At 39.8% G+C, this 13,917-nt stretch overlaps 2 protein-coding genes across 2 annotated transcripts in view; both read right to left on the bottom strand.

The window, feature by feature from the left end:
- Positions 1-9,599, bottom strand: part of KIAA0319 (KIAA0319 ortholog) — a 79,327-nt gene extending 69,728 nt beyond the window's left edge. Inside the window, 1 exon segment of the mRNA XM_074318627.1 lies at positions 6,854-9,599. The gene's annotated coding sequence lies outside the window, so the exon portion shown is untranslated.
- A 231-nt stretch (positions 9,600-9,830) lies between these two features.
- Positions 9,831-13,917, bottom strand: part of TDP2 (tyrosyl-DNA phosphodiesterase 2) — a 13,824-nt gene continuing 9,737 nt past the window's right edge. Inside the window, exon 8 of the mRNA XM_019716829.2 lies at positions 9,831-11,774. Coding sequence (XP_019572388.2) covers positions 11,493-11,774 — 282 coding nt within the window. The 3' untranslated portion in view covers positions 9,831-11,492. The remainder of the gene's footprint in view (positions 11,775-13,917) is intronic.

Below are 13,917 nucleotides of genomic sequence, written 5' to 3'. Positions count from 1 at the left end.
GGAGGAAGTAAAATTGTCATTATTTGCAGATGACATGATACGATATATGGCGAACCCCAAAGATTCCACCAAAAAACTATTACAACTGATAAATTAATTTAATAAAATACCAGGATACAAAATTAATATTCAGAAATCAGTTGCATTTTTATACACCAATAACAAACTATCAGAAGGAGAAATTAAGAAAACAATCCCATTTACAATTGCAACAAAAAAATAAAATACTTAGGAATAAATTTAACCAAGGAAGTAAAAGAGCTGTACTCAGAAAACTACAAGACATTGAAGAGAGAAATTAAAGAAGATACAAATAAATGGAAACATATATCATGCTCATGGCTAGGAAGAATTAATACAGTTAAAATGTCCATAATTTCTAAAACAATATACAGATTAAAAATACTCCCTATCAAACTACCAATGACATTTTTCATGGAATTAGAACAAATAATGCTAAAATTTATATAGAAACATAAGAGACCCTGAATAGCCACGGCAATCTTGAGAAATAAGAAAAGTGGTAAGTATCACTCTACCCAACATCAAATCATACTACAAGACTATAGTAATTAAAACAGCATGGTATTGGTACAAAAACAGACACATACATCAATGAAACAGAATTGAGAACCCAGAAATAAATCCATGCCTCTATGGTCATTTAATCTGTGACAAAGAAAGCCAGAATTTAAACTGGGGTAAAGACAATCTGTTTAATAAATGATGCTGGGAAAAGTGGACAGATACATGCAAAAAGATGACACTGGACCACCTTCTTATGCCATATACCAGAATAAACTCAAAGTAGATTAAAGACTTAAATGTAAGACCTGAAACCATAAAACTCCCAGAAGAAAATATAGGAAGTAAACTCACAGAGATTACCCTAGCAATATTTTTACTGGTATATCCCCTCAGGCAAGGGAAGGCAAAAAAAAGTTAAACATGTGGGACTACCTCAAACTAAAAAGTTTTTTTCACAGCAAAGGAAAGCATCAACAAAACAAAAAGACAGTCTATGAATGGGAGAAGATATTTGCCAGTGATACATCTGATAAGGGTTAATATCCAAAATTTATTTAAAAAAACTCATACAACTCAACACCAAACAAACAAACAACCCAATTTGTAAATGTCAGAAGGGCTATCATCAATAAATCGACACACAACAAGTATTGGAGAGGATGTGGAGAAAAGGGAACCCTCATGCACTGTTGGTGGGATTGCAAATTGGTGCAGCCACTATGGGAAACAGTATGGAGGTTCCTCAAACAATTAAAAATAGAACTACCTTATGACTCAGCAATTCCATTCCTGCGTATTTATCCAGAGAAATCCAAAACACTAATTCGAGAAAATATATGCACTCCTATGTTTACTGCAGCACTATTCACAACAGCCAAGATATGGAAACAACCAAAATGTTTATCAACAAATGATTGGCTAAAAAAAATGTGGTAAATTTGTATAATGGAGTATTATTCTGCCATAAAAAAATAAAATCTTACCATTTACAACAACATAGATGGACCTAGAGAATATTATGCTAAATTAAATAAGTCAGAGTGAGAAAGACAAATACCATATGATCTCATTTATATGTGGAATCTAAAAGAACAGAATAAACTATCAACAAAAGAGAAATAGACTCAAAGATATAAAGAAAAAACTGATGGTTGCTAATGGGAGGGGAGTGGGGTAGGGGAGAAGGTGAAGGGATTAGAAAGTACAAATTGGTAGTCAAAAAATAGTCACAGGGATATGAACTACAGTATGGAGAATATAATCAATAATGTTGTATAGATTATGTAGGGTGCCAGATGGGTACTAGACTGATTGGGGGCGGGGGGTCATTTCATAGACTGTGTAAATGCCTGACCACTGCGCTATACACCTAAAGCTGAAGTAGAATAATGCTGAATGTCAACTATAATTATATATATACACACACACACACACACACACACACACACACACATATATATGTACACATACACACACACACACACACACACACACACCCCAGGGGTGCCAAAAAAATGTATACACATTTTAAGCGATGTTATCTATGCTCAAGCAGGAGTTCACCATAATCAGAAGTGTCTGGATGCTGATTAACCACTCTGAGCACCTCTTGTAATTGCAGAAGTCAAATGTGATTTGTATTCATCTTTTGTTATCGGTAGATATTTAGTATACAATTAATGTAGTTATTTCCTTTTTTTTTTTTTTAAAGATTTTATTGGGGAAGGGGAACAGGACTTTATTGGGGAACATAACAGTGTGTACTTCCAGGACTTTTTCCAAGTCAAGTTGTTGTCCTTTCAGTCTTAGTTATGGAGGGCACAGCTCAGCTCCAGGTCCAGTTGCCATTGCTAGTTGCAGGGGGCACAGCCCACCATCCCTTGCGGGAGTTGAACCAGCAACCTTGTGGTTGAGAGCCCACTGACCCATGTGGGAATTGAACCAGCAGCCTTTGGAGATAGGAGCACGGAGCTCCAACCACCTGAGCCACCCGGCCAGCCCGAGTTTTTTCCTTTCTTAAAATGTGTGTACAAACAGAGGACTGGAGGCCAGAGCAGAGTGGCCTTTGTGTGGTCACATCTGCTGGTGTCCCCACAGTTAGTCTCAAGTTTTGCTGACCGCCAGGTGGTGCCAAGCGTGGCTGCCACTTGTGGAAGTCTTTTCTCTGCACTTGAGGCCAGAGCAGGAAGGGATGAAGGGTCTCCTCAGGCCTGGGTGGAGAAGTTGCTCCCCTTAATTTTGCCAATTGAATGGGAAGGGAGGGAAGGTTGGCTCCGGCCTCCCACACACCTCGGTGACTCCATCATCCTGGCTCTGCCTCTAGTTGGTGGTGGGGAGGGAGCCAGGTGCTGCACCTGTTTCCCTGAGCCTCAGTTTCCCCCTCTGTAACAACAGAGTCCAGAAGGCGTGGGACGGCACTGGCTGTTTCCTTCTCTGAGCCCTTTGGGGCTTCAGTTGCTCCTTAAAGTGGGATAAACCACCCAACTCTGCTTAACACTTAGGATCTGTCATGGGTTGCAGAAAGCCCAGGATGGAGAAACTGAGTCCAGAGAGCGAAGTCCACCTAGCTAGTCAAAGGGGCACAGTCCATGCTTAGGAGAGGGTTTGGAGAAAGAAGTGAGGGCACTGGTGCCTCAGTCAGCCCTTAGCACGTCTTTCAGTGGGCCCTTCCTCCTTCCCTTCCCTTACCCCCTTAGCTTCCCAAGAAGGGGATGGGAGGGGGGCATCACAAGCCATGGGTGGGATGGGAGCATCACAGGCCTCCAGTCGCAATGGCTCTGCCCAGTAGGTGGCGTTCACGGTTTCCTTTGTTTCGGTTCTTAACTGGTTACTAGCCTTGAACAATTGGATCTGTGACTTGGCATTCACGACCCGCATATCAGACTCCAGGAATCCATGTTTTCGGTTCTTTCTCACTTTCTGACAGATACAAATGTTACTTTTTAAATACACATAGGGTTCCTGGGGTTTTGTAAGCACTGACTAAATGTCACTATTTTTATACCTTCTCCAAGCTCTGGGCTTGAAGGTGGATGTAGCTAGGAGCTGGGTTCTGACAGTCAGTGAGTTTGTGCCGCATTTTCCTCATCTGTATACATGAGAAGAATGGATTCATTCCCTCATCATATTCAGGGTTTAAGCAGGGAGAAACCCTGATGGATGGTCAGTACCCCCATTGGGTGTTCCACCAGACTGCTCAGACAGCCTTTGCCTCCTCATGTCCCTCATGCCCAGAGATACCAAGGCTTAGAGGTAGAGAGACATGCCCAAGGTCACACACTGAGAAGGAGGTGGAGCTGAGACATCATCCAGTTTTGTCTATCCCAGGGCTGCAGTTCCATCTCCAAGCTACCTGGCCTGCTGGGGAGATCTCAGAATGGCTGGGAGACCAAGGGATGATGCACAAACGGAGGGATTTAGGCATGTGAAAGAGAGTGGGAGGAAAAATACTAAAGTACAATATTTCTGAAAAAAACAAAAAACAAAACAAAACCAAAAAAATGTATACACATTTCTTTTGGCACCCTATATATATGTATACAAGGTTGGACAATTAAGTTCGCACACTTGTTGCAATAATGTTGCTAATCTTTTTTTATATCAGAGGGATTCTTCACTATGAATTTGTACCAACTGGACAAACAATTACCCAAGTTTACTATTTGGAAGTGCTGAAAAGGTTGCGTGAAAAAGACGTAAACAACCTGAACTTTCCGCCAACAATTCATGGCTCTTGCATCACAATGCACCAGCCACATGGCACTCACTGTCTGTGAGAAAGCTTTTAGCCAGTAAACAAATAGCTGTATTGGAACACCCTCCCTACTCACCTGATCTGGCCCCCAATGACTTCTTTCTTTACCCGAAGATAAAGAAAATATTGAAAGGAAGACATTTTGATGACATTCAGGACATCAATGGTAACACAATAGCTCTGATGGTCGTTCCAGAAAAAGAGTCCCAAAATTGCTTTGAAGGGTGGAGTAGGCACTGTCATTGGTGCATAGCTTCCCAACGGGAGTACTTCGAAGGTGACCTTAGTGATATTCAGCAATGAGGTATGTAGCACTTTTTCTAGGATGAGTTCATGAACTTAATTGTTTGACCTCATATATAGTCAAACAATACATATACAGGATGTAAAGTACAGCATAGGGAACATAGTCAATGGTATTATAACAGCTATATACGATATCAGAAGGGTAGTAGATGGGGTGGGTTATCACTTTGTGAGGGGTATAAATGTCTAATATTATGTTGTTTTGTACACCTGAAACTAACTAAATAAATAACAAATAGAAAAATAACTGACCAATTATTTCAGTCCTACTAAAGCAAAACTCCTTCCTGGGGATATGAAATATAATTAACTGGAATTGACATGACTTTCAGATTGTGATTATCATATTTATGTTGCTGTTATAAAGATGCTGCAGGGGAAAATGTATGCATTTTATGATGATTTCACATTGTAAATCAGAACGAGTTTTGGTCACATAAAAATAATTTTATTTTTCCTGCCAAGTAATTTTAAAGAGATAGAAAAATATTTCCTGAAATGAAAACTTATCTCAAGAATAATAACAACTAACTTTTACTGAAGTGTTACTGCATGCCAGGCAACAAGCAAAGAGCTCTTACATGTCTTACTTTAACTCTTACAGGAATTCCATTAAGTAGGTCATATTATTATCCCTATTTTAAAGATGAAGAAATTGAAGCTTAGAGGGGTTAAGGAATTTGCCAAAAGTGACACAGTCACTAAGTGGCAGAGCCACAACCAACCAAACCCAGGCCATGGGACCTGGAGATAAATCTACAATAGTCTGCCCCAGAAACTTTCATGCCTGGTTCTACACACTTATTTAAAAGAGAATGCTTCTTCTCTGGCTAGAAAATAAATGACTAAGTCAAGAAAATGTAAAGGCAAACCCACTCTTTTAAATTAATAAATTACCAAAGCTTTCTTTTGACTATTTTTAATACATAAATATTTTAGCTGAAATATTTGTTTTTCTGAAGGGAAATTAGGTCCCTGCCTTGGCATTCTACATGGCAAAGGTGTAAGGAGTCTTTCTATCATTCTAAAAAGTATTGATACAGGCTTGCATTTCTCTTTTTCAAATTACAGAAGAATTCAGCTTTCTCTATGACTCTTAAGTCTGTAACTGAATTGATATCTCCAATTTCCTCAGCTGTATGAAAAATGATGTAAAATAGTAAGCAGATAATAAAATTTTTCATTTGACATAACTCCAGTCATGTCATAATTGTGGACTTCTTATAATAAATAATTTGAAGCATTTGGACAATGAGCATACATTTCAGGAATAAATAAACGCTAACATTCTCTTAAAAAATTATTGGTTTTATTTTGAGGGGGTTCCCTACAGTTTACTTTTTCTACTACCAAAAATATCATTCGACTTTTCTACTTAAGCACTGGAAAAAAACACTAGTATTTAACTGACGAACAAAAATGCTTAGATGAATATACTAGCAATAAAAATAGACATGACTGGATGTGTATCATATCTTTTTAATGATAACTCCCATAATTTCAGGTTTATGCTCTTAATTAATAACATCTTGATTAGTATCCATTCAGTGGAGAAAGTTCAAAGGAAAGAAAAGCCATCAAAAGGTTTTAAGCGTCAGATTATGGTAAGATGCAGAGACAAAATGAATTCAGCAAACGGTAGCAAAGACCACGTAAATATTACTGAACGAAATTTAACGAAATCGATCCTACAGGTCTAAGAAATGCAATTCACGAGGTTGGGAAAGGATGCAAATTTGCCAGGCTTCCCACGACTAAGAAACCATCAGGGCAGCAATCCAGAAACGCCCTTTCTTGGAGTTCCAGCAGAACCTAAGAAGCCACCCTAAACCCAGGGCGTCTTCATTCCGTGGTTCTTTGCCACAACCTGCCCGCTTGCTGCCTTCGCTTCCCACACTCCGCCAGCGTGCTGTCAGGTAGGGGCAGCATCTGGGGGTCGCTGCTGGCTACTCTGAAGTTCCGCCCGAAGGGGTGGCGCTGGCTCTGAGCCTCACTTGCCGTGCCACCTGCTCCTCCTCGTCGTCATCCATCTCCCGGCCTCACACACGCACACACACACATTCACACGCACACTGTCACACACAATAAGACTCACACACAGTACATATACATTCACACACATTCACACCACACACGCACACGCACAACGGCGCGTGTCCCCACTGTCACAGAGGAGGTGCTGTCCGGTCCGAGAAACACCCTAGTTGCAGCCCCACGATACTCTCACCCAAACCCGAGACAGGCGGAAGCTCCTGTTGCTCTCACCTGCACGGTGACAGCGGCCGCGGGTCCCACCCGGCCGGGCGGGTTAACGCGTGCCTGGAGTCCCGCGACCACGTTAACGGGACCCCGCCCGCCCCCTGCGTCAGCGCCCCCCCGCGTCGGGAGAACACAAGCTGGTGATTCAGCGCTTCAGTCGCCGCGGTTACCCCCGCAGCGCGCGCACGCGCCTGGTACAGGAGGGCTCAGCCTTCTCTCCCGGTGCTGGCATCCCAGCTCCCCGCCGGCTCTCTGAAGACAGGCACCCGGCCAGGGAGGCTCCAGGAAGCCGGGAGCGCACTACCTGGGCCTAAGACCCTCCGCGAATGTGTCCCTAAAGGGAAGCCCCCCCATACGCACAAGTCCCGCTCCTCCTGCGAGAGCCTCTTATGGCCCTATTGTTTTGATCACGCGCTGGTCTCTGAGGAAGGAAACCGCAGCTGGGAGGAGCCCAGGTTAACTCCACCCTTTCTAGGTTAACCAGGTGCCTACTGTATTTAGACTAAGTTTGGGTCTCCGGAAAGGTGATCATCTGAACCACAGAATACCATGCGGAACACTTCCTTGCGTTTATACTGTTTTCTTACAACAAAGACGCTAAAACATCCAGGTATGCTAACACAGGGCGTTTCTCACGCACGCCTGGCACATTGCCCTCGCTGTGAAACAAAGGTGCAGAGCTTAGCACCGTCAGTCACCGCCCATGATGAACAAGCCCCTACCAGCTAGCTATGGGTGGGTCTTGGAAGAATTACATCATCCCGCCAAGCCTCAGTTCCCTACAGATAAAATGGAAATAATAACAGCACTCATAGGATACATCTAAAGAATAAAAACCTGTCCAGGACTCAGAGTGAAAATCAGTTTGGACTAAAAGGAAAAAGGCAACCTCGCCAATTGATCAGGCTGAGCGGTCAGCCACAGATAAAACCAGTACAATTAGCAGGAAATAGCATTTCTTCCAAAATCCTGCAGCAGCTGTAAAATGACTTAGCATGCCTGTCTTTGAATGAATACTGCTTTCTTACCACAGACGTACCCTGGGCTTTGCTTTTCCCACTCTTAACTGGTGATTTCCCACTGCTGAACTCTCCTCGCCTCATGACAGCACCCAGTCCCTAGTTAATCCCTGCTTCTCCCAGTCCGAATCTGAAACTAATCAACAGGAACCGACCTCCCATTACAAGACCCTCCTTAGAATCCTTCAACGGAAGCCCAAACCTTACCAGACACTTCCCTCTTTTCTCTTCTCAGGTGTCATTCCATAGGAGCCTCAGAGGACCTCATGCATGGATAAATCTGATGTAGTCCACAACAGGCTTGTTCCCAGTGCTGTGTATGTATATACGTATATGTATACACGTGTGTGTGTGTGTGTGTGTGTGTGTGTGTAAAATTTGGCCCAGAATGTTAAACAGTTTTAGCTCAGAGCTATTACAATACCTACTCTGATGTATATAATGAATGTAGTATCTAATTTGATACTGTATTGTTGCCTTACAGCTGCCAAACCATTTGTTCTCCCTTGCTCTTCCCATATTTCACAAGGGAGTGCCTCAGCAAACTGAGGCCAAATGGAGAGATCTGTAAAGCTTCCTTGAGGGGATGTCTCAGCAAACTGAGACCTGAGATGGAATCATATTGGTCCCTCCCCTTCAATGGATCCCCTTGGGGTTGTGTGTGCGTGTGTGTGTGTGTGTGTGTGTGTGTGAGAGAGAGAGAGAGAGAGAGAGAGACAGAGAGAGACAGAGAGACAGAGAGACAGAGAGAGAGAGAGCCAAGTACAAGATGGAGCACAATGGGGACTTTCGGGAAAACAGTCAGCAGGCACGGAACTCACAGATCTTGAGATTAACAAGCTTTACCTCCTCAATTGTTAACTAATAAAAGCTATGCATTGCGATTAGGGGCTCAGTCCTTGAGGCTGGAGTCCCTTGGCCCAGCTTGCACTCTACTCTTGGCTACTGTTTTTCTTAACCCTGCACTGCCCTTGCTTGCTTCCCACAGCTCTTGTTGTGCAGGACAGACACTGTATGAAAATGTTGGGGCTTCTTTGGAACACAAATGGCCACGCACTTCAGCATTCAGTGAGCATTTGTTGAGCTCCAGCTACATGTCAGACGCTGTAATTAATACTAAGGATAAAATTATGTATCCTTAGTACAGTTTTTCCAATTTTGTCTCCTCTTGTTTGTATGTGGTTGGTTGGGACCTTTGCCTTACAAAACTGCACAGTAAGAGACAAGGAACTTCCTATTTTTAAGGTGGGAGAAACTGAGGTCTAGTAAGGTTCAAGTACATTCCCCATTAGGGCAAAGATGGTGCTTGGCCTATTGAAATAAAAGATTCTGAGCTGGAATTCCACCACGGGAGGTAAGGTATGCAAAGCCACTAATACTGGAAAAACTGGCGATTCAAAGTAAAAAACTCAAATTAATGGGTTCTTAATTCTTGCATTGTTTGTGAACTATTGCCCATGAAAGCAGACAAAAAATGGTTTAATTATTCCTATTCACGTCTGATAATTTGCTTCTTAGATTTTCACTACAGTGAGTCCCCCACTTTTCCGCAGTTTCAGTTACCCGAGGTCAACTAAGGTCCAAAAATATTAAATAGAAAATTCCAGAAATAAACAATTCGTCAGTTTCAAATTGTGCACCATTCTGAGTAGCATGATGAAAACAATCTCACCTTCCTACTTCATCCCACCTGGGATGTGATTCATCCCTTGTCTAGTGCCTTCACACTGTAGCAGCTCCTCCATCCCACCCCCCACCCCCTTAATCACATAACAGCCATTTGGTTACTGTCTTGGTATTACAGTGCTTGTGTTAAGTAACCCTTATTTTACTTAATGGCCCCGAAGTGCAAGTAGTGATGCTGGCAATTCAGGTATGCCAGAGGAGCTGTAAAGTGCTTCCTTTAAGTGAAAAGGTGAGGACAGTACAAGAAGTTATTTTGAAAGAGACCACATTCACGTAACTTTTATTACAGTATAGTTATAATTGTTCTATTTTATTGTTTTTAATCTCCTTCTGTGCCTAATTTACAAATTAAACTTGATTACAGTTATGTATACATAGGGGGAAAAACAGTATGTATACGGTTTGGTACTATGGGTGGTTTCAGGCATCCACTGAGGGTCTTGGAATGGTATCCCTTGTGGATAAGGGAGGACAACTGTGTAAGTAAGTAAATGGGAAAGTATTTCACATGGATGCTCCGAGTCATATAAAGGAAATGATATCCCTTCAGTTTTAAAACAATTTGATAATTCTTTATTTAATCTAATACACACTACTACATATCTTATTTTTTGTATTTAGCCTTTCACTCATCCAGATATTCTTTTACAATGTGATGTGAGGTGGGATTCTTTTAACTTATTCTTCCAATTGAGTAACTTACACCAAAAACATCCTTTCTCACAAAAATGAACTACTGCCTCCATAATGTATGCTAAAAAATTAGCATTCTCATTTTATTTTTAATGATTGAAATTATGATTAACATATAAAACTCCTTTCCATTGTCACTACAAAGGGAATATTATGTATAAGTTTAGCTTGTCTTTTTTTCAGGTGTTTTAGTTCATTTTGATACACAGCTGGAAATAAGGTCCTGCTCCTTCTCATTCTAATTATTCTCACTGGCTTTCCTTTTTATATACTGAGGAAATCAATATATTCTTGGTAATTCTTGGCAAGGTGAGAAAGCTATTTTCTTCCATGTAAAGGTGATGTAACAGCAGTGGAGCTACAAACAGGAAGGAGGTAAAAACTTCAATCCTATCATGGGCACAAAAACATACTAAAACTATAAACAAGTAAAATTCTTTAAGGTACTTTTCTCTTATGGGAAGACAGTGTTTCCTTAAAGCATATTTAAAAATGCTCCTTACCTCTTGTAAAATAATTCAGCTTTAGAGTAGCAAAACTAAAAGGCTATTTCTCTTCACATTCATTTTTCTCAGGAAAAAAAAGTCCAACGCCACTATAAAACTGACTTTAATCATTATCAAGCCTAATTTTGCCTCTGTTGGTGACATAACTGTCAACATAAATTTTTGAAGTTAAGGAATTTTAAATCATGAGTTCATTTACAGCTTACAATTGTACTGTTAGTTGACAAAAATAAAGCTTGACATAAGATACTTGTCATCTATTTAAATGGAGATGATCATGGCTTTTTCATTTAAGATTACGTGAATTTGTGAAATATATCTAAAGATCCAGTCCCAAAGACTCAGTAACCTCTAATTTTTCCTTCTGAAGACCTATTTAAAATATTATTTTGGTTCCTGATTTTAAAAATAAATCAAATATAAAAGCTAACCCAGAGACAATGCAATCCAGATGGCAGTTTTGAGCAGTATTAAAAGCTGACAGCCTTTGTGCCCTTTCATTAAGAGCCTCATATTCTGAACATAGATATGCTTTAGCTTAAATAACATTAATATTTAGATCTTAAATTTAAAGACACAATCCACAATATAAAATCACAGTATTTTGTTCTTCTCTTACAATGAACCAGTATATTAATTCCTCCATATGAAACCTAACTTTCCAGACAGGTAAAAACTGTATTTGCTAATATCCAGAAAAAAATTACTCAAAACATTTAAAACTCATATTTGAAAAAAATGTCACAGTATTATATCTAAGTTGCAAAGAAGACCCCAGTGATCACTAGGAAATCTACCACAGTCCAGTTTTTCCAACCCAAGGAGATCCAAACTTTGGGGAATAATGTGACTGCCTTCTGCTGCTGCTCTGAAAAATATTCTATCAAAACGATGCTTACAGATAGCAGGTATTCCAAGATTAGAATTCATTTGTGTATCCCATGTATATTGGCAATGCTTAGGTTTGCCCAAAAACTCCCAGACATCCAAAATGTTGTTGGGTAAACCACCACACTTGGTAACCTGAAAAAAAAAGCAAACTCTTGTAAGATTCAGTCTTTTCCCCCCCTGAATTAAAAAGTGTGTTTACTATTACGCCTAAGTGCAACATTTCAAATCAGAATGTCACAAGTTATTTATTAATGCACAAATGTAAAATTAGATGTTATAACTAGATATAAAACATTTTGCTGCATGACTAATAAGTAGGTAATATAAAAATATCAAGATAGGCAGAGGTCAGGAATTTGCCCCTTCTCTTCTGCCATAGATTCCTAACTTTGGATGTCAGACAAAAGTCAGGCTAAACATTTATGGTCTCAGTTATTGCTATATGTAATTTTAAAAAAACGAACACAAGTGAAAAGGTAACACTGTTTCAATACTTTATAAACTTAGAAGTTTGCCATTCACATGACCCAATGATGTCAACTACCTTATACATTTGAAATTTAATAACAATATTAATTCTTCCTTCTCTCATTCACATGCCAGGATTTTTAATTATTATGGTAAAATATACGTAAAATTTACCATTTTAACAATACAGTTGTACGGCATTAAGTACATCTACAAAATTGTGCAACCATCTCCATCATCCATCTCCAGAACCTTTTCATTTTCCCAAACTGAAACTCTACCCATTAACTCCCCATTCCAGTCCATCCTCCCCCCCACTATTCTATTAGGTTGGTGCAAAAGTAATTGTGGTTTACAGGGCAGCTGGTTGGCTCAGTTGGTTAGAACGTGGTGCTAATAACACCAAGGTTGCTGGTTCGATCCCAGCATGGGCCACTGTGAGCCAGTTCGATCCCCACATGGACCTCCTTAAAAAAAGAAAAATAATAATTGCGGTTTAAAAGGTTAAAAATAATTGCAAAAACTGCAATTACTTTTGCACCAAACTAATACTTTTGTCTCTGTGAATTTACTACTTTAGGAAACTCATATAAAAGGAAACATAAAATATTTGTCCTTATGTGACTGGTTTTTTTCACTTAGTACGTCTTCACAGTTCATCCATGTTATCGCAGCGCGTGTATTTCCTTCATTTTTAAGGTGAAATATTATTCCACTGTATGTATATACATTTTCTTTATCCATTCATCTGTCAAGGGACAATTGGGTTGCTTCCATATTTTATTGTGAATAATGCTATGAATCCAGGTGTGTAAATATCTCTTCAAGACCCTGCTTTTGTTTTGGATATTTACCCAGAAGTAGAGTTGCTGGAGCACTTGTTTTACAGCAATTGTTTAATTTTTAAAGGAATCCTCACATCATTTTCCACAGCAGCAGGACCATTTGATATTCCCACCAGCAATGCACAAGGGTTCCAATTTCTCCCAATCCTTGCCAACACTTGTTATTTGTTTTTTTGATGTCATGCTAATGGATGTGAAGTGGTATATCATAATGGTTTTGATGTCCACTTCTCTTAAGGACTAGTGACGCTGAGCTTCTTTTCATGTACTGATTAGCCATTTGTATATCTTCTTTAGACAAACGTCTATTTACGTCATACGCATTTTTTTAATCAGGTTGTCTTTCAATGGTTGGTTTTTTATTGCAGTTCTTCATATATTCTGAATATTGATTGCCTGTCAGATATATGCTTTGCAAAGATTTTCTCCCATTCCATGAGCTGCCTTTCACTCCATTCATAGTATCCATTGATGCACAAAAGATTTAATTTTTATGAACTCCACCTTATCTATTGTTTCTTTTACTGTCTATGCTTTTGCTGTCATGTCCAAGAAATCACTGCCAAATGCAATGTCATGAAACTTTTCCCGTTTTCTCTAACAGTTTTATAGTTTCAGCTCTTACCTTTGTCTTTGATCCATTTTAAATAAACTTTTTTTGGTATAGTGTGTAAAGTAAGGATCCAACTTCATTTTTTTGCACGTAGATATCCCGTTCTCCCAACAGTATTTGTTAAAAGCAGTATTTTTTTTTAAAGCCAGTCAACAAGATACCAAGAAACAGCTGCCATAAAGTCACTGATTTACAAACAGTCCACTAGAAATTTTGATTTTTAAAACTAATCTGTACAAGGACACAAAGTTGCTGAGAAGCAGAGCACCACTTCCTTTATTTGGGATACTGCCTTCACTTCACCAGTAAGTCCTGACATGCTTTCATTTCCCATTTCACTTCTTCCTCC

Source organism: Rhinolophus sinicus, linkage group LG14 (assembly GCF_036562045.2).
Source record: "Rhinolophus sinicus isolate RSC01 linkage group LG14, ASM3656204v1, whole genome shotgun sequence".
NCBI lineage: Eukaryota > Metazoa > Chordata > Mammalia > Chiroptera > Rhinolophidae > Rhinolophus > Rhinolophus sinicus.
The sequence above is the reverse complement of the archived record's forward strand: the minus strand, read 5'-3'. Positions and strand labels throughout refer to the sequence as shown.